Source organism: Neodiprion pinetum, chromosome 3, assembly GCF_021155775.2.
Source record: "Neodiprion pinetum isolate iyNeoPine1 chromosome 3, iyNeoPine1.2, whole genome shotgun sequence".
Lineage (NCBI taxonomy): Eukaryota > Metazoa > Arthropoda > Insecta > Hymenoptera > Diprionidae > Neodiprion > Neodiprion pinetum.
Window position 1 is genome coordinate 32040333 of NC_060234.1, and position 22453 is coordinate 32062785.

The following is a 22453-nucleotide window of genomic DNA, read 5'->3' on the forward strand; positions in this document are numbered from 1 at the left end:
TACATCCGATATTTTTGGCCCTGCGCATTGAATACCCGCCCTGCCAAAGCTGCGCTTTCTCAGAACCGAAAAGTATCAAGTCGACGCCCAAAAACTGCAGTCAAACTTCATAACTTGATTATTCGTAACAAAATAGACTGAACAGCTGAATACTGCTTTACTTTTTCACGTACCGTTTGCAAAATCAACGCGCAAAAGGTGCGATGGATCGATTCGCATCATCAATCGTCGCGCCAGAGTCACGTTCAATTATTGTGATTAATCTTCGTGCAAAAAGGCGCGGCCGATTAAACCTAATCTACATCTGCGTCTTTATGAATTCGACATATTGTGATGCGGATTGTTGTCCTCAGATGCCAATCAAGTCCTGGAGGAAGGTTCGAAGACATTCATTATTGTGTGGCGTGACCGTCGAAGGTCCTCTTCGATCCGAAGTCTTCGATTCAACTTAAAGGGATCCTGCATTCAGAGTAACATAAATATTCTTTCTAAATACGATTAGTTAGTTGATCCTTGCATAAATACAGATTCAGTCCTTCGATGGAGATGGGCTAGTGGACGAAGACAATTTTTTTCAATATATTATGAACTTAAACATTTTGTAAATTATTTATTCACACTACAGTAATATCATTTGTTAGTGTTTGTGATTTGTTCAGTTTTGACCACTACAGTGGTACTTCGCTATGGTAAATATACTCTGCATTATCAACTGCCAAAAACCTATTTCGGTTCGTACGGCTTTACTTCACAGAGAAGTAGTACTTGCTTCAAATGGATACTGATTGCTGGCTGGCCCTCTTCACCAATCCCAGTTAACGCTATATCCTACCGAAACGAGTAAGGCCCTGGGCAACAATACCTGCCGCTCAGGTTCAGCCGCTCGAATGGGCCAAGTGTTTCTCGGCAGTTTACATAATTCGTAGCGTTTGTCGGCAGGTGAAGACGCTGCTGTCTTGTCAGATCGGTAATAGTACATTCACTATCTCTTTCTTACATATCAAATATAAAGAGCAGACCGTCGTTGTCGGTACGTCAGTCAACTGCACCGGCAATGCAAATCGCGTACTAATCTGCTGTCGTCGTTCGTGTCGGTAAGCCATCATTCAACTTATGCGGCGGTCGAATCCCCCATAGGGACAGGCTTTCTTCAATAGAATATAAGCCAAAACACAAGTAGAGCCGTGTTTCTTTTGCAGGACCACCTACAAGTCATAGGCGCACTTACACGTGCACATGATTGAGCGGGGCCTGGTCTGAGTGAACATTACGGGGAGCGCAAACTAAGGTTATCGACGAGGGGTATGAATCTTGAGGTGCGTGTGTGTTGCGCTTCACCACGAAACTATTAACGGGATTCTTTCTATCGAGACGTAAGATAGGTTGTTTTCTCTACATCGATACATCGAAAATATTGATATGTTTTCCTCGATATATAATATTTTTATATCGATATTACCTTGCCCAGCGTTTGATCTCCGCGTAATCCCCAACCTCATTCGATCACTGTGCATTTAGTATTTCATTCGCCTCTTCTTAGACATGAGCTACAAATCAATTAATCTGTTCATTGCAAACATACGTAGAATTAGTTATTTGATATCAGCAATTAACCTTGACCAACTTCAATTATCGATATCCTACTGTCGATAATCGGGTAAGATCGAGATCGAGACTTCGATATATCGTTCGATTTCGATATCGATACTTGGCTTTCGATGTCACCTCCAGTGCTACCACCACAAGCCTGTACGTTGACCCTAGACAACGTGAAAAGGGATTGGTTAAAACTGGGGAATCACTTCAGTGTGTACCAAGTACTACATAAAGTACTACGACAACAAATTTCTAACTTCTTCTGGCTACGTTCATAAATGTAAGTTTTTATTTTCAGCTTTGGCAATTCTGCTACTTGGTACTACATACCATCATTCTTTGGACTGACGGCGAACAAAAACCTTGTTTTGAATGGTTTTTTTTCTGCGTCGATAGTCGCGATTACTTGTTTTTAACAACGTGCGTTCAACGAGTCGAGCAGCACGTATGAAATGGAGCCTATGGAAGTAATAGACCTCTCTTCAGACGACGAGAAAACACCGTCCGCGCCAAAGGTATGCTACACATCCATACCTATGCTCATTGTCAGATCGTAGCTCTTTCGCTAACTTTCTATTCTCATGTCAGTTACGCAAAGCCAAGACTGACTACCAACGTCATCACTCGAAATCAACGGTTCCACTAGCCAGACACAGCAATTAATTAATTATCTGCATAACGTGCCACTTCTAATGTTTATTGAAGAAATGATCTGTAGATTTGCATCGTATGTACATTTCACTTCTCTGTTTTATATATTGTTAGTTAGATACCCATTGAATTGTTGAAGTTAAAATTATGCAATGTGAAAAGTACATGCTAGAAGTTGGGTTATGTGGTTCTTATAAATCAACGGGACAATGCTTTATCAGTCAACTATTCAAAAATAACTGGTAAATGTGAAATAGCATAAATTTGCTTGCATCTGAGTTTTGTATAGAATTAGATATCGCTAAAGATTGCAATGATGTGATTAGAACATGATTGATTATTCCACGTCGTACCTTTACTTATTTTTGGTAATAATTGAAGTTATACAGGGACGGCCAGATAATTTTAATCTGCTAAACTTTTCGTCTCATTTAATGGAATTGAATTACGAATAAAGTTTGTAATTATGAAAAATTGCAATTTTCCCAATGTCCAATATTTACGTCGTAACGCAGCGAAAACTACACAACATACCAATAAGAATTAGCTGTCTATACGCACCTTTATTCAATTTCACTAATCTAGTAAAATATGCCATTGTAGAAAAATGTCATAAAATCGATGTGGGAAGCTCATGATAATTTGAATACTTTTATTGTGACCATCGATTAGCTACATACTATTCAGGAAACGTATAGCCTTAGACATTGAATTTAGCGTTTGGTCAATACAATCAATTGGTTTACTTTGTGTTCAATTGCGTGCAATACAATTAGTCTTTAAAGATGAATTGACAATAAACTGCACAGTTCTAAAAAGAAAATGAAAAGCTTATAATAAAACCCAACATAGTTTGGACATAATAACACATTAGTAAACCATTCAATGAAATGCATTCTTTATGAAATATTATCATATACAAAAGAGCCAATTAAATTTTCTTACTGACTCTAAGCGTATGTTTTGTGTCTAATTTTTACAGAATGGGGGCATGGAAGCAACTTTGTCATTACTTTCTAAGAGTAGACTACCAACAAAAAATCTTATTTGCAAAAACGAGGAAGAATTGGAGATCGTGTATAACGTAGTTTCAGCCAAGAAACGAATACATGATGATGGAAATCCAACACATGTGAAAAAAATTAAGTTATCTACGTATGATCAAAATCCTACAAATGGAGTTAAAAAGCTGGTTACTAATTCTGCAACCCTGTCAAAGTTGCATAACAACAAATGTCAACTGACTGCAGATCAAAAACAAAAAATAAAGCCAGACATTTGTTCACCAAAATCTGCCACTATACTCGTGGAACCTCATCCTGTGCAGAGTTCTGACATTGTTGTTAATTTAGGCTCAAAAAGAGAACAAAATGCAACTGATTCAGATATTAGAGATACATCAAAATCACGAAATGATCGGCAGAGTACTCATGCATTTAAGGTCAATGAAGGAGCATCATCATCCAGGCAAAACCTTGAGCCAAAATTGGTGGTTAAGAATAAAGTCAAAGTTTCTGAACTTTGCGATCCCAATTTGACTATCAGTAAAGAATTGTTTCAGTCATTTTTGAATGCTTGCAGAAGTAAAGACTGTAGCATGGATATGGTTAAAATCATAGCAAAACTTCAAAAACATTTCGATAATTTAGAGCCACATTATGCAAAGTCTGAAAGTTTTATTAAATTGATTCGTACGAAGGAAAAGTTAATCTTAAACGAACCGAAAATGTCTTTTGTGACTATAAGTGAGGTCAATGACGAAATGAAGGCTCGACAAATTCAAAATAGACTTGTGGCCAAATGCACCTTTGTCGATGAAGAATCCGATGAAAAAGATGTTAAACATAGGGAAAAATTGAGAGCATTGGAAAAAGCGATGAGACGCTGCGAACACTACATACAAAAGTGCGAAATGGCTGATGTTGATTTTGATGATGAAAATGATAGCCATTATATAATGGCAGAAAAATATAAGCAGAGAATGGTTGAACTTTACAACAAATATTGTGAAATGACAGGAGAAAGTGCAGATGCAGGTCGTGACTATTTGAGACCTAAGCATCATTCTGTAACACCTCTGCCGATATTAAATCAAGCAATTTCAAATTTTGTCAACATGAAAATGACCAAATTTAGGGAATCATCCTCTTGGAGTAAGAAAAAGGGTAACAGGACACGTTTCACCAGTGCTGTAAATTTTCCCGATTATGTAGATATTTTGAACTGCATAAAAAAGTGTAACATGGACCAAAATCTTGAATTGAGTAAGGCGAAACAAGAAACAATTGGTAAGCATGATCGATATAATTATATTACGCTGTATACAAATTTGACTTAACCAAGATCAGTTTCAGTGTATTAATTTTACCATGAAATCTTCTTCAGCATGATTTGTAATTGATTATTTGGAAAAATTCGTAGAATTGTATTTGTTTGTCCAATTATTACAATTTTCTTCGACTACCCACCACAATTCATTCTTTACTGATTTCCTAGCGAAGCAAGCGTTTCTGGACTTGGGTGCATACTTACAACGCTGCAGGCAATCTGACTATTATGATACTTTCTCATTATACCTTAACAATGACTCTGACCCGGCATTAGAAGATGCAAGCCTAGCGGAAAAATTACGTAAAAATAAAGAAATTGGTAGAGAAAGGTTGGAGAAAGTATTTGCGGAATTCGTGAAAAAACAAGATGAATCTAAAACCACTGAGAATATATCGGAATCAGAAAAAGCAGAAGAAACAGAGACGAATAACGAATCTTCAGATGACAACGAAAGTGATGAATCTGACTCAAACGAGCATGATCCACTGGATATAGAAATGGATAGTGATGTCAATGAAAGTGACGGTGATAAAGTAAGCATACGATCGCAAAAAGATTCCAGTCCAACAGATAATGACAGCAAACTCAATAGGGTTTCAGATATAGATGAAGAGATTAATAATGATGTAGAAAAAAATAAAGGATGCCGAAGTAATTCCCTTTCACTTTCGAAAAATAGACGAACACACAGAAATTCGGGTACGAATAAATCTGCAACAGAAAGAAGTGTAAAAAATGTTGATGCTGCTGAAGAAAAAAACACGTACATGCAAATCCCATCAGAAATTTTGTTGCCTCGAACTGCTGTTGATGGTTCGACTGTCGATCAAACACAGGGTGATGAGATAAGTGAAACTAAAGGATCCAAAATTGTCAAGAAAATTGCTTTACCACCTGGTAGTCAGAAGAAAACAACTACACCTGTAGTCTGCAACATAAATTTATTACCAATGGTAAAAACAAACGATTTGGGATCAGCTGGTGGGAGCTCATCCCCAATTCCTTCTGACAAAGCGGAAGGTTCGTTATCAAACTCCATAACAAGATAACACATTATTTTTTTCAACATGTACTTCTTCCATCTCGAAATTTCATTCAGTTCATGGCGTTTTATTTCAATTTAAATAGTGCGATTGTTTTTGTATACTGATATAAATAATGTTTATATTGCAATAAAAAGAATGCAATGATAAAAAAGCGATTTCCTGCAGGACCGAAGTAACTTCTATAAAGTATAATCCTATTCCAAGTTTGACATCTTTAACTTGCTCCTTGCATTCCACTTGGTTCAAACTGCCTTGGAGAACCACTACTTTTATACACATTTCTTTCTTAACGACACTGACATCTTTGTAATTTCGTTCGTTAATGGTTAATCAATACATCAATAGAATATCTATGAATTTCAGTACAGAAATTAAGTTATTCTCAAACACGTATTTTTCTCTATATATCATTAATAGTCACACTTCACACACATTCCTAGGGGGAAACTCTTGAGCCTTCCAACGAAAATATTGCTATTTCATTTCATTCATAAAGTAACACAAACAGATTTACAAAATCTAACAATGAAAGTGTTACTACTGGTGGAAGAATACGGTGATAGTATTTGTGATTAATCCAGCCGGTGAAAAGACGCTTTTTAAAAAATCGAATTGATATTTTTATTTATTACTATTACGTCTACTTTATGGTGATCCTGCAAAAAGTAACGAATTACCATTTTCCCAGAGCATAAAGTCGATTAAGTACATCAGGACAGCCATGATTTTGTGCATGTCCTTAAAGACTCATTATTTGGTATTTTAATTACTCGTGACAATAGAGTGAACTTCCCTTTTGTTTATCACGAACGTTTTAACCACTTTCAGAATCCGCACAAGCGGAGCCCCTTGAGGCGGAGACTCAGATATAACACTGTTAAAGTGTCATCAGGTTGGCTCCCGGTAGTGGCTTGCTGATCTCGTTACTTGTGTTACAGTAACCGATGCCTCTGCCATGGCCCCAGCTGTCAAATCGATCTGCGTGGAGGAAGAGAAGAAACCAATTTTGAGGCCACGGTCATTCGCCAAGCCATCTGCTTATTGGGCAGATTTTCAGACTGAAACAAATAACTCGGGTGGAAATATGAAGATGAATGAAACGACAGATGTGGATATGAAGGAAGAAAAAAATGAAAAAATGTTGCAAGCTCAATGTGGACAACATGAAACTATAAAACGGATTAACCCAACCCCGACAGGAAAGACTATACAGGTGAATGCTGATGTCCTCAAAGATTTGCAGAGTAAAAAAACGACTATCATGATACCCACCATTGCGAGTAGAAATAGTCCGAAAATCAGTGTTAACAATGTGACGAATAACTTTACATTTGTAAATTTCAAGAAGCAGATTCAGTTAAAACCAAACAATACATCCGGCCCTTCGCAACAAACTAACACCGACAAAAAAGGGACAATAATTGCACATTGCAGTAATGTTGGGGTAATCAGTATTAGTTCCAAGAAAGGGCAATCTTCTCAAAAATCGAATGAGAATCAGACAGTGAAAACTTTGACAGTCAGCAGGCCGGTCAAACCAGCTAATTTCAACAATCAAACAACTACCGTAATCACACCGCCGAGACAATATAAAATTATAGCGCCAAAAAACATAGAAAATCAGGTTCAAAAAAGGACTATTTGCCATCTGCCCATTTTAAATCAACGTGGGAAAAAAACAATATATGAGGTGGTGAAACATATCCCCACAAACAAAGTTCAAAATATTGTTCTTCCAAGGCCTGTTGCGCAAAAGCAAGTACCACTTGATCCAGCTCAAAGGGTAAGCGGCAATTTACGCGCTATTGACCCAAAATTGAAAGTCCATGTTTCCAAAAGTGTTAGAAAAATTTTTCATATCAATGTTCCTCGGAAATCTCTGGATAAGTCAAAAAAAGTATACCATGAATCCGACGATACAGTTCCCACGTATGTGGTAGAGTAGATACTAATACCCTTTTTTCTACTGCACTCCTATAGTATGAAAAAGTATATTTATTATTACTTTCATGCAAAAGTTATAGATAGCGAAGTTGGTGAACAATAAAGTATAAAGTAGAATGGTAATACATTCGGCTGATAAATTAATCATCTATTGTATTATTTATTGTAAGTATTACATATATTATTTTCTTGTATTCGTTGAGTATTAAATTGATTGCTTTTTTACAAATTCAGGAGCAGATACCTTTCTTCTAAGTCCCTCAACAAAGACTAAGAGTAATTAAATCTGTGCATAAATTTTAATCGAAAGTACCTTTTATAAGTTTCACTATTCGTTTGGTGAGCGGAAAATCGCTAATTGTCAAATTTTCCAACATACTGTAGTGATCGATACTATCTCGAAGTAATACATATTCCACGTTGTCCATGTAGCTACAGAGTTGCTGTAAAACAAATTAATCGTAATATCGTATTCCTACTGTTGCGGTGAATGAAAATAAAGTGAAATTTATCAAATTCGTGTTTTTGAGAAATCAAAATAGCGATTCAGGTTTTAGTCCTCTTCGATCCGTTTACCTACATATTGACAGTTATTAAATTCATTAATCTTTCGTACCTTGGTCAATTGGCGCGCTTGTTCTATGTATTCAGGAGAATCACATTCTCCGACCACAACCATTGCTTTCAAGTTCGGAACAGGAGCGTGCAATACACTCAGGGCACTCATGAATCTTGCTTCTTTGCTGAAATTGAAAAGAATAGATAATCTAATATATTCTCAAGATATTACTGAATATAGTGTAGAGTTCGTAATGTTAATTTTCATGAATTTCCATACAATCTACAGTTTACGTAGCCATCTGCCGAATTGGAAAGATATTCTAAACTGGTGCCCTGGTCGACTTCGACGTTGTTGCATATACCTCCAAATATCGAAGTCCACGTATCTCAAATGGGGAAGAAGGTTCAACATCCAACTCTACACGCAATTCTGAACAAAACACTCTAATACATTTCCATTTGGCGTAGAAGTAAAGAAATCGCATGAATTCTACGAGTTTACTACCACGATTTCGTAGAATCAATACCATTTCGTTATTTCTGCATCAAATAAAAATGTATCTGAGTGTTTTTGTTCAGAATTGCGTATAGAATAGGACTGTTTAACCCTTTTTTGCGTTCGAGATAGGTGGATCTCGACATTTGGAGATATGTGCGTCAACGTCGAAATCGACCAGAGCCCTCTTAATAACAATGGTTTTGTAACATCATACGCTCTGTTGAATTCATTGTTTAGTATAAACAATGTATAGTTTCAAACATCACAAATCTACTAAAATTCAGTAACCCAATTAACTTTGCACACCTTCTAAATTCCATTCTACACACCTAACAAATTACAGAGCGGGTATTTTTTGAAACTGTTACTTGTAAAAAGAAAAGATCCAAGGTTGAATGCTACTTATAATGGGCTGTGGTCTCTCAAAGAGACAAACGTCTTGGAATCTGTAGTTGAGTGTAAGTAACTTTCCTTAAAATCGAAGTTTGCATAAGTCAGTATTCGAATGTTCAACTCAATCGCAACTCATGTCGAGCCTAGGTGCAATTATATATAACTCCTAGCGGTAATCCTTCATTTTGGATGAACAATGTTGCAAACTTATCGCTGACCGAATTTTCTTTATTATGTGTACCTTAACTTGAACTAATTGTTGATGAAAAACAGCGCAACAAACTACCATAAAAACTTCGTGCTGCTGTCCATGGCTGTCGTCTCCATTCGCACTTTGCAATCTTAAACACTTGAAGTTTAACTAATTGTAATAGACACTGTACCTGTCCAGTTTCAACTGATCGTTGTACGAAGTTGTAAGTAGTGGTTCCAGAAAGTAAATACCACCGAGAAGCACAAGTCCTTTGAGCAATGTACTGTTTGGTTCATCCACAAGCCATTTTGGTTCCAGTAAACTAGCCGACAAATGTGCCCCAGCACTGTGACCACCCACCCAAACGCCCCTATCGAATAATTCGTACGATTGGTAAAGAAAGTTGAAAAATTGTTTGCCATGATATGAAAAATGGGTATGGTTGCGGGTGGATGTCAAGACACTCGATAGAGACTTGTAGAAATATCGGAACAAATAGAATGGCTTGACCTTACCGAGATCCAGATTTGGCCGCACTATCAAGAATTTGATGCGTAGCGGACTTAATTTGAAGTACGATGTCACGCAGTTGGACTGTAAGATACACAAAACCGTTGGTCAAGAATATTGCACACGATCCAGTTGTAGCCTATTAAAACTTGGTTCAATTATTTACGTAATACCTACCGTTGGGGCATAAGTCATAGCCAACGCAAATAACCTTTATGCCTTCTGACACACAGTTTTCTACAGGAAATGCGATAACATTTTTACTCGTTTCTTGCCAGTATCCACCGTGTATGAATACAAATATCGGAGCATCTGAAATATGATGAATTAGTTTCATTAGTACATTAAGGAAGTTGAAGACACGTATTAATGGTATGACAACGTTCTTGTGTTATATATACTCACCATTTGGTAGATCAATGCCATAGACGTCATACTTAGTTTTTACGGAGGGTCCATAAGGAACGTCGAGTTTACACTTGGTATTTTCCCGGGCGCGAATGGTAACTGCAAAATTATCAAAAACAACTCGAAATTAGATATTTTTTACTAGAAACTGAAGCATCTTAAAAGCTTTCCTACAATTTGTAATGCGTGGTACCAGGTGTCTATTTTCACGCACGTACCTTCCTCGCCAAGCTTCAGGAAGTTTGTCACTACTTTCTCCGGACTTGTTCTTTTATTCCACATCGATGGTGAAAATAGTGTTTCTTGATCCTAGGTAGAATAATGATAAAATGTGATAGAATTTGCTAATTCAAAGATTAAGAATTATACGAAGTAGAGATTTTGTCAATAAATGACTAACCATTTCTTATTGTGCTGGAGTATATATCGCATACTCGGAAACAATAAAATTATGGGTTTACTACTGAATATGTAATTGGAAACTCACGACGTTGTCCATTTTCCTGTGTAGAGAAAGTTGACACCTTAGAAAAGGAATATTTAATATTCCTCTCAAGCACCATACGTATTTTGATTGTATTATCACGTACTCTCCACAGATATTAACTTACAATTAAATTATTGGTGATCTGCTTTCTACTCTGAAAAAAAATACTACATTAACGACAGTTCATTGACTTATCTTCACAACAAGAGCGTCTCTCCACGATTTCGATTTAGCGTATGATTAACGTAAATTTGAGGTGTTAAGGTGTAAGAGGATGAAAGGCCAAAAATTCGTGTTCTGAGCAAACTCATTACGCACTTACGTCAATGCCCATTAATTTGCTGATAAATAATGAAATACCATTATTATATCATGAAATGTGATATTATACCGAAATTAAAAATTGAACCGCTAGATCGTAGAACGATAAATAAAATTCTGCCAGCTGTTCAAGCTCAGCCCCTGACACCTTATAAAATATCCAACCAAATACCATTTTTAAAAGTACCTCCTAAATTGAAATTTTATGGTGCATCATATTTTGCTTTTTCAAAAAACTAAACACAGAAGAATAACATTAGAATTTGTAATATTGTTATAGCCTGTAGATGGTTGGCGGGTGTCCGAGCGAAACCTCGTATAATAAACAATTATTCAAAAAATGACGTACCTCAACGAATTTTGAAATTATTAAACACACCTTGTCACGAACGTATCAACAATGAAGCCTATATTTATGTACGAAGCCATCACGTGTGGATTGTAAATAATTTCACAGAATTTCGAGACCTCAGACTAAGCATATAATATTGTTATCAAACTCAGCGAAATGATCTAATCTTATAATTAACACAGGTAACAGTTAGTACCCTACACTGAACTGTATCGATGCGAAAATAATCCACAATGATTAGGAAAAATGAGGTACCAACTGTTGATAAGAAACAATCCACGTGAATACTACTGGTATTCCAGGTTGCTGAGAAGCCACTGACAGAAGCAGAGCCTGGTAGAATTGGCTCGTTGTAATATGATACAAGAGATAGCTTGTATATAGTTCACCAGCGACCACTATTACTACCCAAGGAATATTGTATCTGTTAGAATGGTTGGGAAAAAACGAGACTCCAATAATTCTATTGGTATATTTATTCTATTGGAATACGTTAGGTTAATATTCGAATTTTCTGGACAACACCTGACATTCGTGGCGCTTTCTCTGCGATCTTGTTTTCGACTCTCTTTGACTCTGAATACATACATACGTGTAGGTCAGATTCGGTTTCCTCAATGTCACTATACATTACAGAGTGATGTGTGTACAATATAAATGTATAGTACATACATCAACACGCCTCCTTACATTTGTATTGTACACTTGATCATTTTCATTTTATCTTATACGATATTCATCATTATTCTAAACCTTTCAAATTTTTCCCTACATAAAGCCTTTGTGAATATATCCGCAATGTTTTCATTAGAATCGATCTTACATACTTCGATCAGTCCTTCTTTTACGCTCTCGTGTACATAATGGTAATGAATTTCTATGTACTTAGAATTTTTTGTAAAGTTCCCATAATTTGCAATATTTATCGCGCCAGTGTTATCCTCAAAAATCTTTATCGCTTCAGACATTTTAACATTAAAGAAATTTAACAATTCTTTGACAAACTTTATCTCGCTCACCGCCTCTGAAAGAGCTATATACTCAGCATATGTTGACGCTTTCGTTACACCTTTTTGCTTTCTCGATTTCCAGTCGATCACATTTCCAAACAGTCTAATAACATACCCGGAAGTGGACTTTCTGTCAATAATATCTCCAGCCCAATCCGCATCTACGAAGCAATCAATTATTTCACTATTCTTATTTCTATTATAGTTCAGTTTTAGGTTTTTAGTCAAGTACAAGTATTTCAGTACACGCATTGCATACTTCCAATGTGTTTCGTTATATTCATTCTGATACCTGCTTAAATAATTTACACTGTGTTCAGCATCGGGTCTTGTTTTCGTACTTATGTGAGACAACTCACCTATTAAATTTCTATATTTGATGTGTGGTTCACAATCATTAGCCTTTTCCAATTTCAAATTGGTTTCCATAGGAGTGCTGTATAGTCTGCTGCCTTCTAGCTGATATTTACATGCCAATGACTCAATATACTTTTCCTGACTTAGTTTCATATCACCTCTTTTATAATCGTACACTATGTTTATACCAAGATACTCTTTGACTTCTCCCAAATCCTTCATTTTAAATCTTTCTGACAGCAATACTTTTGTTTTTTTTAATTTACTCTCGGTTTTACAACAAATCAGTAAATCATCAACGTAAACTAACACATACATAATATTTTCACCCACTCCATGACTGTACAAGCAATTATCAATTTCACTCCTTTTAAAGTTTAACTTTGTCAAATACTCATCCAGGCATTCGTACCAAGCTCTTGGACTTTCACGTAGTCCATACAGTGCTTCAATCAGTTTACATATTCTTTTTGTACCATCTTCATAACCTCTAGGTTGACGTACATGTATCTCTGAGCTTACTAAGCCGTTAAGGAAAGCAGTAGTTACATCTAATTGTTCAATTATTAATCCATATTGGCAACAAAAGGAAAATAGAATCTTCATAGTTTGAGCTTTCGCTACAGGTGCATATATATCGTCAATTACATTTGTTTGTTGATATCCTAATACAACCAATCTTGCTTTATACGAACCATTAGATTTCCTCGTATAAACCCATTTTACATCTAAAATTTTCATATCCTTTTTTTCATTTACCAGGACCCATGTTCCATTTTCATCTAGACTTTCTATCTCTTTGTTCATAGCTTCAACCCACGACTCCTTTTCTTCACTATTAATCGCCTCCTCAAATGTGTGAGGTATATCGACTCTACAAGAATTTACTTGAATGCTATGTGCACTATTTAAAGGATATCTTACCGGAATCTTTCTTTCACGCGCAGGTCTAAGTGGAAGTTGTAATTCTAGCAAATTATCTTTTTCTGGGCTTTCAACTATAGTTTTATTCAACTCATTTTCATCCTTCAACATGTCATCATCTGAGTTCTCATCTTCATTAGCATCATACTTATTATTCAGATCATTATCATCATAGTCAATTCCTATACATTTTACATCCTTTTCAATTATATCGACATTTCTAGCAACTATTATTCTGTTATTGAGTAGGACTCGATAGCCAACATCACTGTAACCTAATAATACACCCATTTCGGCCTTCTTATCAAATTTTGAATCCCTACATTGTTCAGGCCTTTTCACAAAAACTTTACTCCCGTATACCCTCAAGTTCTCTATATTTGGTTTTTTCTTAAAGAATATTTCATACGGTGTTTTTCTTTCGACTGTGTTTGTCAAGGTACGATTTTTTAAGTACGTTGCTGCCATAATGATTTCAGGCCAAAATCTTTTATGTACATTTGCTTCTGTTAACAGACAACGTGCCATATTCATTATTGTCCTGTTAAATCTCTCAGCCGTACCATTTAGTTCATGCACGTAGGGTGGGCAATTATTTAGTGTTACATATTCCCTTTTCTCTTGCATAGCTATAAAATCTGTTATTTAGGTATTCTTTGCCATTATCGCATCTCAAAATTTTTACTCTCTTTTCTGTTATGTTCTCGACTTCATTAATGTATTGAACTAGACAATCAAACACTTCACTCTTGGTTTTAATGCAATACACTTTAGCTACTTTACTGTAGTCATCAATGAAGGAAACAAAATATTTTTCTCCGTTCAAACCCGCTGTTTTGAAACTACCACAAACATCAGTGTGGATAATTTCTAATACGTCTTTAGCCTTAGTTCTATTGTTATTAAAAGGTAAACAGTGCATTTTACTCTCAATACAGGTTTTGCATTTCATGTATTCGGATTCCAACTCACAAGGGATACCTGTTACCAATTGTTCTTTACTTAATGTGTTCAGATACCCAAAATTAACATGGCCTAACCTCCTGTGCCATTTCTCTTTTAAACTCATTTTATATGTATTATTGCATTCGATATTGTTAACATTATCCATTTTATTTTTTAATGTATCTTTTAGTTTCAGAATTTTATTCTCTTTGAATCCTACTGCAATTACTTTATTATTACTATCAATAATCTCCGACGTATTACCCTTTGAGACAATTACGTTTTTTTCCATTATTTTTCCATAGCTAATTAAATTTCCATGCATTTTTTCCGCGAGAAATACATTTTTCATATTCACTTCATTTTTTGTTCCATACGCATTAAAATAACACACTACATTCCCTATCTTCGTTGCTTTTATTGATCTATTATCCCCCAAGAAGATATCAATCGGTTTCTTTAGTTTTATACTCTTTTCAAAATATTTCTCATCGTTGACAATGTGATCGCTACATCCGCTATCTAGTACAGTGCTCCCCCCCTAAGATTTCAGACTCGGGGCTCTGGTTCCAGGAAAAATATCTTAGAGAGGTATCCCCTCTACTCTTAAAAGGTGGGGTGTATATGTAGACAGCTGACTTATAGTAGCGGCTTACGCGCATGCACAAGTAAACAACACTGAGTATAGTGGGGAAGCCGAATTGCGGGGAAATGATAGTAAAATGAGGGGAAGTAATATCTCACAGAGGGATATCTTAGGGGGGGAGCACTGTAGCCACAAAATTTCATTGTTACATAACTTTTCGCCCTGCGCCGCATGCGCCGTCGCTACCCATGCGCTTGCGCCCGAATCGTTGCTGTGTTGTTGTTGTTGACCTATGTTGGCTCCCTGCCGATAAGAGTTTCCGCGCCCTCTGCCATAGCTTCCTCTTCCTGCTCTGCCTCTGGTCCGACCACGTAGCGAGCCTCTCCAACTGCCGTTGCTCCGTCCAGAGCTGACGCCATCTTGTCCCGCATAGCAATCGCGTGCGAAATGCCCAAATTTTCCGCACTTGAAACAGCCTTCCCTTTTTTCCTTTTTGGCGGCAAATACATTCGATTTTCTTTCTCCTAGATCATTTTTATTCTTCATTTCTGCTATTTGAATTTTATTCTTCACGTAAGCTGCTGTCTGATCTGCTTCTTTCAGTGCATCGATCAAGTCACCGATGTAACTGTACTGACTTGGTAGCGTATTCAACATGTAATTCAATTTTTCTCTTTCATTTACGTTTGCGCCCGCACTTTTCAATTCGTTCATGCATTTTTCAAATTCACTAAAAAATGTCGCCGAGTCTTCATATTGCTCAAGCTTCATTTTTTCTAGTTTATTTCTATAAGCAATTTGTAGCGCCGTAGATTCCTTCAAGTATATTTCATCGAACTTTTTTATAATTCCGTGAGCCGACGTCTCGTCGCACACGAACTCCAACTGCTTGTTTGAAATTGCACTGTAAATATAGTTGATCGCTTTTAGATCGTTTTCGTCCCATTCTTCTTTATCTATACTTGTTTTTTTTCTTTTTATCACCTCATCACACTTTTTCATTCTTAGGAACACCATTACTCTTTTCTTCCACATGTTATAGTCTTCCCCGTCAAACACTGGTATGGTGGTCCTTTTTTCCTCCATCTTGGATCTTCTTCAACGTTCTCGAATGTTCCTTCGTGTTCGAATTTTCTGCGTTTCACATACGCGCACTTTCTCGTTTCACTTTACTTTAGGCCAAGAAGGAACCACGGACCTCTGCTACCATGTTAGAATGGTTGGGAAAAAACGAGACTCCAATAATTCTATTGGTATATTTATTCTATTGGAATACGTTAGGTTAATATTCGAATTTTCTGGACAACACCTGACATTCGTGGCGCTTTCTCTGCGATCTTGTTTTCGACTCTCTTTGACTCTGAATACATACATACGTGTAGGTCAGATTCGGTTTCCTCAATGTCACTATAAATTACAGAGTGATGTGTGTACAATATAAATGTATAGTACATACATCAACAGTATCAAGTGTCGAAACAAAATCAATATGTGTACTTTTGTGAACCTAAAAACGCATTAACAAACTCTCAATCCACCCAGCCATTCAGAAAAGTACCGTTGAATTCACAATGGTTATCATCAGAACGAAATAGTAATTAGTACTCATCATCGGATTGTAGAGATACGAATTTCAAGATTGCATACCTTTTTACTTCAACGTCGGCTCTCAGAGGTCAATTTCTAGCTATCGAGCAGCGTCTATTTCTTTTCACTTTTAAAGTAATTGATACTTAAAACAATATGGGGGTGATATTAATGTTGCACTTTTTTACTTCATAACCGCGACTGAAATAGTCCATGAAAATCAAATCAATATTTAGTATTACTTAATATTGAGGTACGTACGAGCAATGCGTTATTTTACACTGCGTTAGATTGTGTGTTGCCCTGGAAATGGAGCGTCTTTCGTAGTTTGGGGAAAAAAGTTCTGCGCAAGCGCGCACGAAACCAAACTAGTGCCGTGCTCGCACCAGTGGCGTAGCTATCATAGGGCCAGGCGGTGCAGTGCACCAGGGCCCTGGAGCTCAGGGGGCCCTCTAACCTCAGCTTTGAAAAAAAAAATTTGTACGAAACAACGGATAAATTGAAAAAGTATCGAAATGACTTCGAGTCCTTCAAATCCAAGGCTACCGAAACCGCGAGAAAATACGATATCGATCCTACCTTTCCAGAAAAGCGACGGAGAAAAACTAAAAAGCATTTCGATGAATTGGCTTCTGATCACCGATTTGAAAACCAGGAAGAAGTCTTTAGAGAAATTATTTTCAACAATGTACTCGACATAATAATCAATCAGTTAGATGCGCGTTTTATTGGTATGAGTGCAGTTTGTAAATCGTTCGACTTCCTGATGCCAAAAAGTTTGCTTAGCTGGAATGAAACGATTTTACTCCAGAAATGTGATCAGTTTCAGAAGAAATATTGCGATATAATTGGACCCAATTTTTCGCTCCAATTTCTTCTTAATGTTTATCATCTGATCCTCCCTCAATTGATGAAGACGTGGTCTATTCGCCAGCTTTGCAAAGAAATTATAACGAAATTTGGCGTGCTCGAATGTGACCTTACGGAAGTGTATACAGCGATGCTTCTGTTTCATACAATTCCCGTTACTTCCGCGGCAGCAGAAAGATCTTTCAGTGAACTAAAGATTATAAAAAATTATTTAAGAAACAGCATTCGACAAGATCGCCTCTGACATTTATCGTTAATTGCAATAGAAAATGAGGTGGCATCAAACTTGGATTTGAGTGAAATTATAGACGAATTCGCGAAAATTAAAGCGCGCAAGAGATTGTAAATTGGGCGGCGAATTCTGTTAAAGATCGTTTTTTCCCTTAATTAATCTCATCTGTATAATAAATATTTTATATTGTCATGTGCGTCGTTGTTTATTTATTCCCTTTTTCTTCTATTAAACACATGGAGATTCTAATAGAGACGACGTATGGATTTAGCCTACTAGGGATAAGTTCAACTCACTGTTTCCTATTCTTATTCTTATCAATAATTTTGAAGGCCAATACAAGTTCAACCTACGCGGAAAGAGGGGAGGAAAAGGGCCCGATTCTTTCCCTATGCACCAGGGCCCTTGTCCCCCTAGCTACGCCACTGGCTCGCACCCGTGTTCACGAGGTCACCTTACATTGTCTTGAGTACACATTGCAAACAGCAAGGAGGTTAAATTTTTTTTATCCATTCGATTTCATCAGCCACCTCGGGACTTTCATAGTCTCCGGTTTCTAGGTTCCAAGTGTTCCAAACTAAGAGTTATGAGCAAAGAATTAACGTATTTCCAAACGTTGGACGAAGCCGTATCGATATCTCGCAGGAACTGAACTTCTGACCTGTAAACCATACAATCCCGGTAGTTGGCTGTGCTCGGTATAACTGCACATCAATGTGCCATCATGAGTTAACGATAAGACGAAGACCGTCAAATCAGATGTCCGAAAGAGTCTTACTGTGAGTTTGGCCCAAGCGCAGCTCGTAATGTAATACGTCTTTGTATTCATACTATCTTGTTTCAACTTTTGTGGATACTTGTAGCCACCTTCTGGAGATCATATTTTTTATTTTTTTTTGTCTCTTTGATCGTCACGCGTTATTACGGGCAAAGCACCGCTCTCAGCTTTAGTCATCTTGAAACAAAGATTCATTATCATGGAATAACGTGGTAGGTATATAAGTGATCCATTAAGAATACTATTACCAAATTAACCAACGAACATGTATAGTTGTGATGATGGCGTGGATTAAAACGACGACCTATTGATCAAACTTTATAATCTCCTATGCATTATTGGTAAATATGGTCTTCGCATTCATTCATCACCAATTGGACGTACAGTAGGTGTCCTCAAAGAAAAACTTAGAACCTATAGATTGAGTCCCAGCCCGATAGTTTATGGATGATAGACTTCAATTTGCATTTCAGTGATAAATGAAAGATTTAAGATCGCAAAAGCTGTCGAGTTTCTATTTTACGGCATGTTGTATTAAACGTTTCACCGCAATCGTAAAATTTTCCAAATGTCTAGTACACTAGCGAATGGTGACAGTTAAAATTTATCTCTTTTTCGTGATGATAGTGACAGTTAAAATTTATATCTTTTTTGTACGGCATGTTTGAGGTATACAATAAAATGTGAAATTCAGCTAACCGGTTTTCAGCCGCAGGTGAGTAACATCACAGTCTACAATATTTGATCTTAGGTTCTTTAACATAACTCAGTATTACCTTGTGATTCGAATTATTGGCTTTATACTTTGCTACGAAACACTTGCTGTACATATTCAGTAGATATTTCTGATTATAATTCTTTGAGAAAATTCTTCAATCACCAGTAAAAGATATTTACGCACGAATATCTGTATTAATTAGTAGTACTAATAACATTCAAAGCGGGCAATTATAAAAATTAAGGCACGTCGTAACGCTGTTCAATGTAACAGGCAAGATCAAAGTTCCGACATAGTTTTTATGTTTAATTAAGCAAGCCCATTTTTTATTGACCTATACGGCTCCTTAATTTTAGGGTTCTTGAGTTATAGACGTTAGGAAGGGTGATGGCCGCGTTCGAAAGGGGAGAGCCTTCGTTATGATGCACCATCCGAATACTGCATATTATTGTTGATCAATAATTTTGTACAATAGATAATTACGGAATCATTCGGTGATGGAAACGTATGATAATCGGTACAAGATGGAAACATCCTCACTGTTACAGGCAAAGTGTCACGAATGATTTAATACACCGTATCGCCATAGGCCTTGCGCAAGAGTGATACGATCTCCTTTTCCTCAATGCCGCAATCGTTTGTGTGCCCAGATGCAGGAAAAGAGGACATTACAGACTGGTATATTAACCAGGTTTCATGGTATGTTCGAGCACAAATTTGTCAATAGTATTCAAGTTATATGGTCGCTGAGCTTTAGTCGTGAAAAATGAAGCCTCTAAAATCCTGAAATTAACATTCAGCTTATACGATGTACAGAAAGTAGTTTTTCTGGTTGGTTTGGTTCTAAAATATGCGACTGCGAATGCCATGCAACCGATTCGTTCATAAATATTATTTGATTACGCTGAACAAATGTCAAATAATAATTCCCACGTGGCAGTACCGGTTTTTGCGCAGCTAATTGGAAACGTCAAGTTTTTGATTTTTATTCATACGACCCGTTGACTTTAACGCTCTATCGCGGTGAATACGAGACGCAAAAATTAGCATAAGAAACTTTTCGACTTCGATGCAAAGTCACGGCATGAACAACGGAAGAACATGAAGAAAGACAATAGCGATGCTTTGTCTGCGGAATGCGAGATCCTCACCGCTGTGCATACCAGACGGAGAAGAGTTGAACCACATGATGTCCACAATGCACTCTCACGCCTAGCTGGTTTTCTAGCTCAAGGATAGAGAAGTACGATTCAAGAAATGCCGGGATCAGGGCTATAATATTGTGGTTTCCATATTTCTTTATCAGAGGCGCAGGGCAATTATGCGGCATGCTTCAAGTATTAAATTTATACACAGAGGCACTTTAGACACATCACGAGGTAGTTATATCTGATGGCACAAAGTACAACTACTCCGAGATGATCGTGTTTAATTATAAAAGTCGTTCATTGCCCATATTAACAAATAATGTCGTTGATATTCGTACGATTCATCCAAAACACTCGTTTGACTACTATTTTGGTAACGCCTTCCTCAGCCACGTGTTCAAGTTTGATCATAACGTAGAGAATAAATAAAGGCATATATCAAAGTTCAGGTCCGGATAATCGTTTCGAGGCAAATATACCGTGGGAGAAAAAAAGGAAACATTTTTCAATTTCAATACAACTCTTGTACTGTACTGATTGAATTGCGGGCGCCACTGAACCCACGCTTATTACGTCACTGATTCGCGTTCCGAATTATTATTCGAACAAACATCTAAAAGGTCCAGACACAGGTGTTCAAGTTAAACGGATCATTCGTTACGCTTAAAAAATTTCCGATGTAGTTGTGAGAAAATTTTACATTTTATACTTGTGTTAAATGACATGTGAAACCTGGTATGACCAACTATTTCGCAGCTCTGATCTATACTGCTGCATAAATGTCTGAATAATGGAAAAACCTGTGTCAACTAATTTTTACTTAGCTACACGGGCGAGGTCCTCAGCATTCTAGAAATTGTCTCATACCGAGTTCAACTCCTCGAAAATATCCTATCAGCGCTCTTTGACACTGCTATTCGCCAACCATGTGCGATTATCGAACGCGAATCTGCAATTTCATATTTCAAATTTGAAGTGACAATGTTTGACACGCTAATCGTTTCTTCCCTGCACTGTCGACTCTGTAGTTTAGTTTAGCGCAAAATTTCCGGACATGTTTGGCTCATCATCTCAATTAAGAAAGTGGAATTTGGATTTCGCCTGAGGATGAGAAAAAATTGTATTTTCGTTTCGGAAATTAAGCGAATGACACTTCGAGTTCGATTACTCCAATTGTCCTCAATGGGCTGGATTAATTAATCTACTGTTAGAAAAAGTTGGTAGGTTGTTTTAAAACACTACCAGCGTTTCTACCGCAACGCGCAGTGCATTAAAAGCCTTGTTTCTGAACATTAAATGCTGAAGTGTTACATTTATTGTAGAATCCAAGAAGACATCGAACGTAACTTTGTGGTTTCGTATAACGTAATATTTTGTCGAACGGAAACCGAATGACCATATGCGTTGTAAGAAATCACAACGTGATATCAGTAAAATTACAAATGAACGCTAGCTTGGAGTCTGCAAACATACAATTAACGTTGTACAATATGTTCTTGGCGTGAGAATCTATTACACTAAGTCTCGATGCTTGCGTACATCTGATATAAGTCACGTAGGCAATTTTATCATTACTGCAAGCTCTGTGATCAATCTGGATGCAAGACGTGTAACCGATCGTTTATCCTTATAAGGAAGCTTGGATGAGGAGATCGGAAAGTGGTTTAATTTTTGAAATATTCATTATGTATTAGGAATGTTACAATTATCTCCAATAAGTCTGTTCCAAACTACCTAATTAACATAGCGATCCTCTTCCGGACATCGGAGGAAACTCAAATTAGGTTCAATTCGCTGGCATCGTTACAGTCCTCGGAGTCACCGGTCCCGGCAGTTATACTTACATCGAGAAAAGAGGACCTCGCGGCAACATTTTTCACCATCGCCCACGCCGCAGCAACCTGCGGTAAGGAACTCAACCCGAGAGTTCGGAGGGCCGTGAATTCGGCAGTAAAAGCAAATGGGAAGCCGGGCGGTTAGGGGCCCCTCGAAAACCGGCCTTACAT

General features: G+C 37.1%; 2 protein-coding genes across 13 annotated transcripts; one reads left to right on the plus strand and one right to left on the minus strand.

Annotated features, from left to right (window-relative positions):
* The first annotated feature begins 1899 nt into the window (after positions 1–1899).
* Daxx (Daxx-like protein) lies at positions 1900–7723 on the plus strand. 3 transcript variants are annotated; one of them, XM_046616163.2, is made up of 5 exons: positions 1907–2111; positions 2185–2323; positions 3230–4535; positions 4744–5598; positions 6563–7723. In XM_046616163.2, exons 3-5 carry the CDS (start codon positions 3239–3241, stop codon positions 7567–7569), a joined length of 3159 nt encoding a protein of 1052 aa, XP_046472119.1. In that variant the 5' UTR covers positions 1907–2111; positions 2185–2323; positions 3230–3238; the 3' UTR covers positions 7570–7723. The 3 variants fall into 3 exon arrangements, with proteins under 3 accessions (XP_046472120.1, XP_046472118.1, XP_046472119.1); XM_046616164.2 differs by lacking the exon at positions 2185–2323 and having other exon boundaries at positions 1900–2111; positions 6453–6640; XM_046616162.2 differs by lacking the exon at positions 2185–2323 and having other exon boundaries at positions 1902–2111.
* On the minus strand, positions 5651–17006 carry KFase (kynurenine formamidase). Of its 10 annotated transcripts, XM_046616174.2 has the most exons (10): positions 11290–11706; positions 10620–10773; positions 10351–10441; positions 10130–10231; positions 9902–10036; positions 9730–9808; positions 9405–9584; positions 8185–8311; positions 7882–8011; positions 5651–6682 (listed from the first exon to the last, which is right to left on the minus strand). In XM_046616174.2, exons 2-10 carry the CDS (start codon positions 10629–10631, stop codon positions 6678–6680), a joined length of 861 nt encoding a protein of 286 aa, XP_046472130.1. In that variant the 5' UTR covers positions 10632–10773; positions 11290–11706; the 3' UTR covers positions 5651–6677. The 10 variants fall into 10 exon arrangements, with proteins under 10 accessions (XP_046472130.1, XP_046472128.1, XP_046472123.1 ...); XM_046616172.2 differs by lacking the exons at positions 5651–6682; positions 11290–11706 and adding an exon at positions 16762–17006 and having other exon boundaries at positions 7597–8011; positions 10620–10768; XM_046616167.2 differs by lacking the exons at positions 5651–6682; positions 11290–11706 and adding an exon at positions 16762–17006 and having other exon boundaries at positions 7597–8011.
* Positions 17007–22453: the final 5447 nt, after the last annotated feature.

Bases quoted from the DNA above. Each gene is read 5' to 3' on its own strand.
- KFase (XM_069134268.1), bottom strand. From the start codon at position 14,210: ATGCAAGAGAAAAGGGAATATGTAACACTAAATAATTGCCCACCCTAC. The intron at 10,774-12,311 runs GTGAGCGAGATA...ATTTTTTTTCAG, and splicing joins ATATAGCTCTTTCAGAGGCG to AGTAGAAAGCAGATCACCAA.
- Daxx (XM_046616162.2), top strand. From the start codon at position 2,049: ATGGAGCCTATGGAAGTAATAGACCTCTCTTCAGACGACGAGAAAACA. The intron at 2,112-3,229 runs GTATGCTACACA...TAATTTTTACAG, and splicing joins AAACACCGTCCGCGCCAAAG to AATGGGGGCATGGAAGCAAC. The intron at 4,536-4,743 runs GTAAGCATGATC...CTGATTTCCTAG, and splicing joins GGCGAAACAAGAAACAATTG to CGAAGCAAGCGTTTCTGGAC.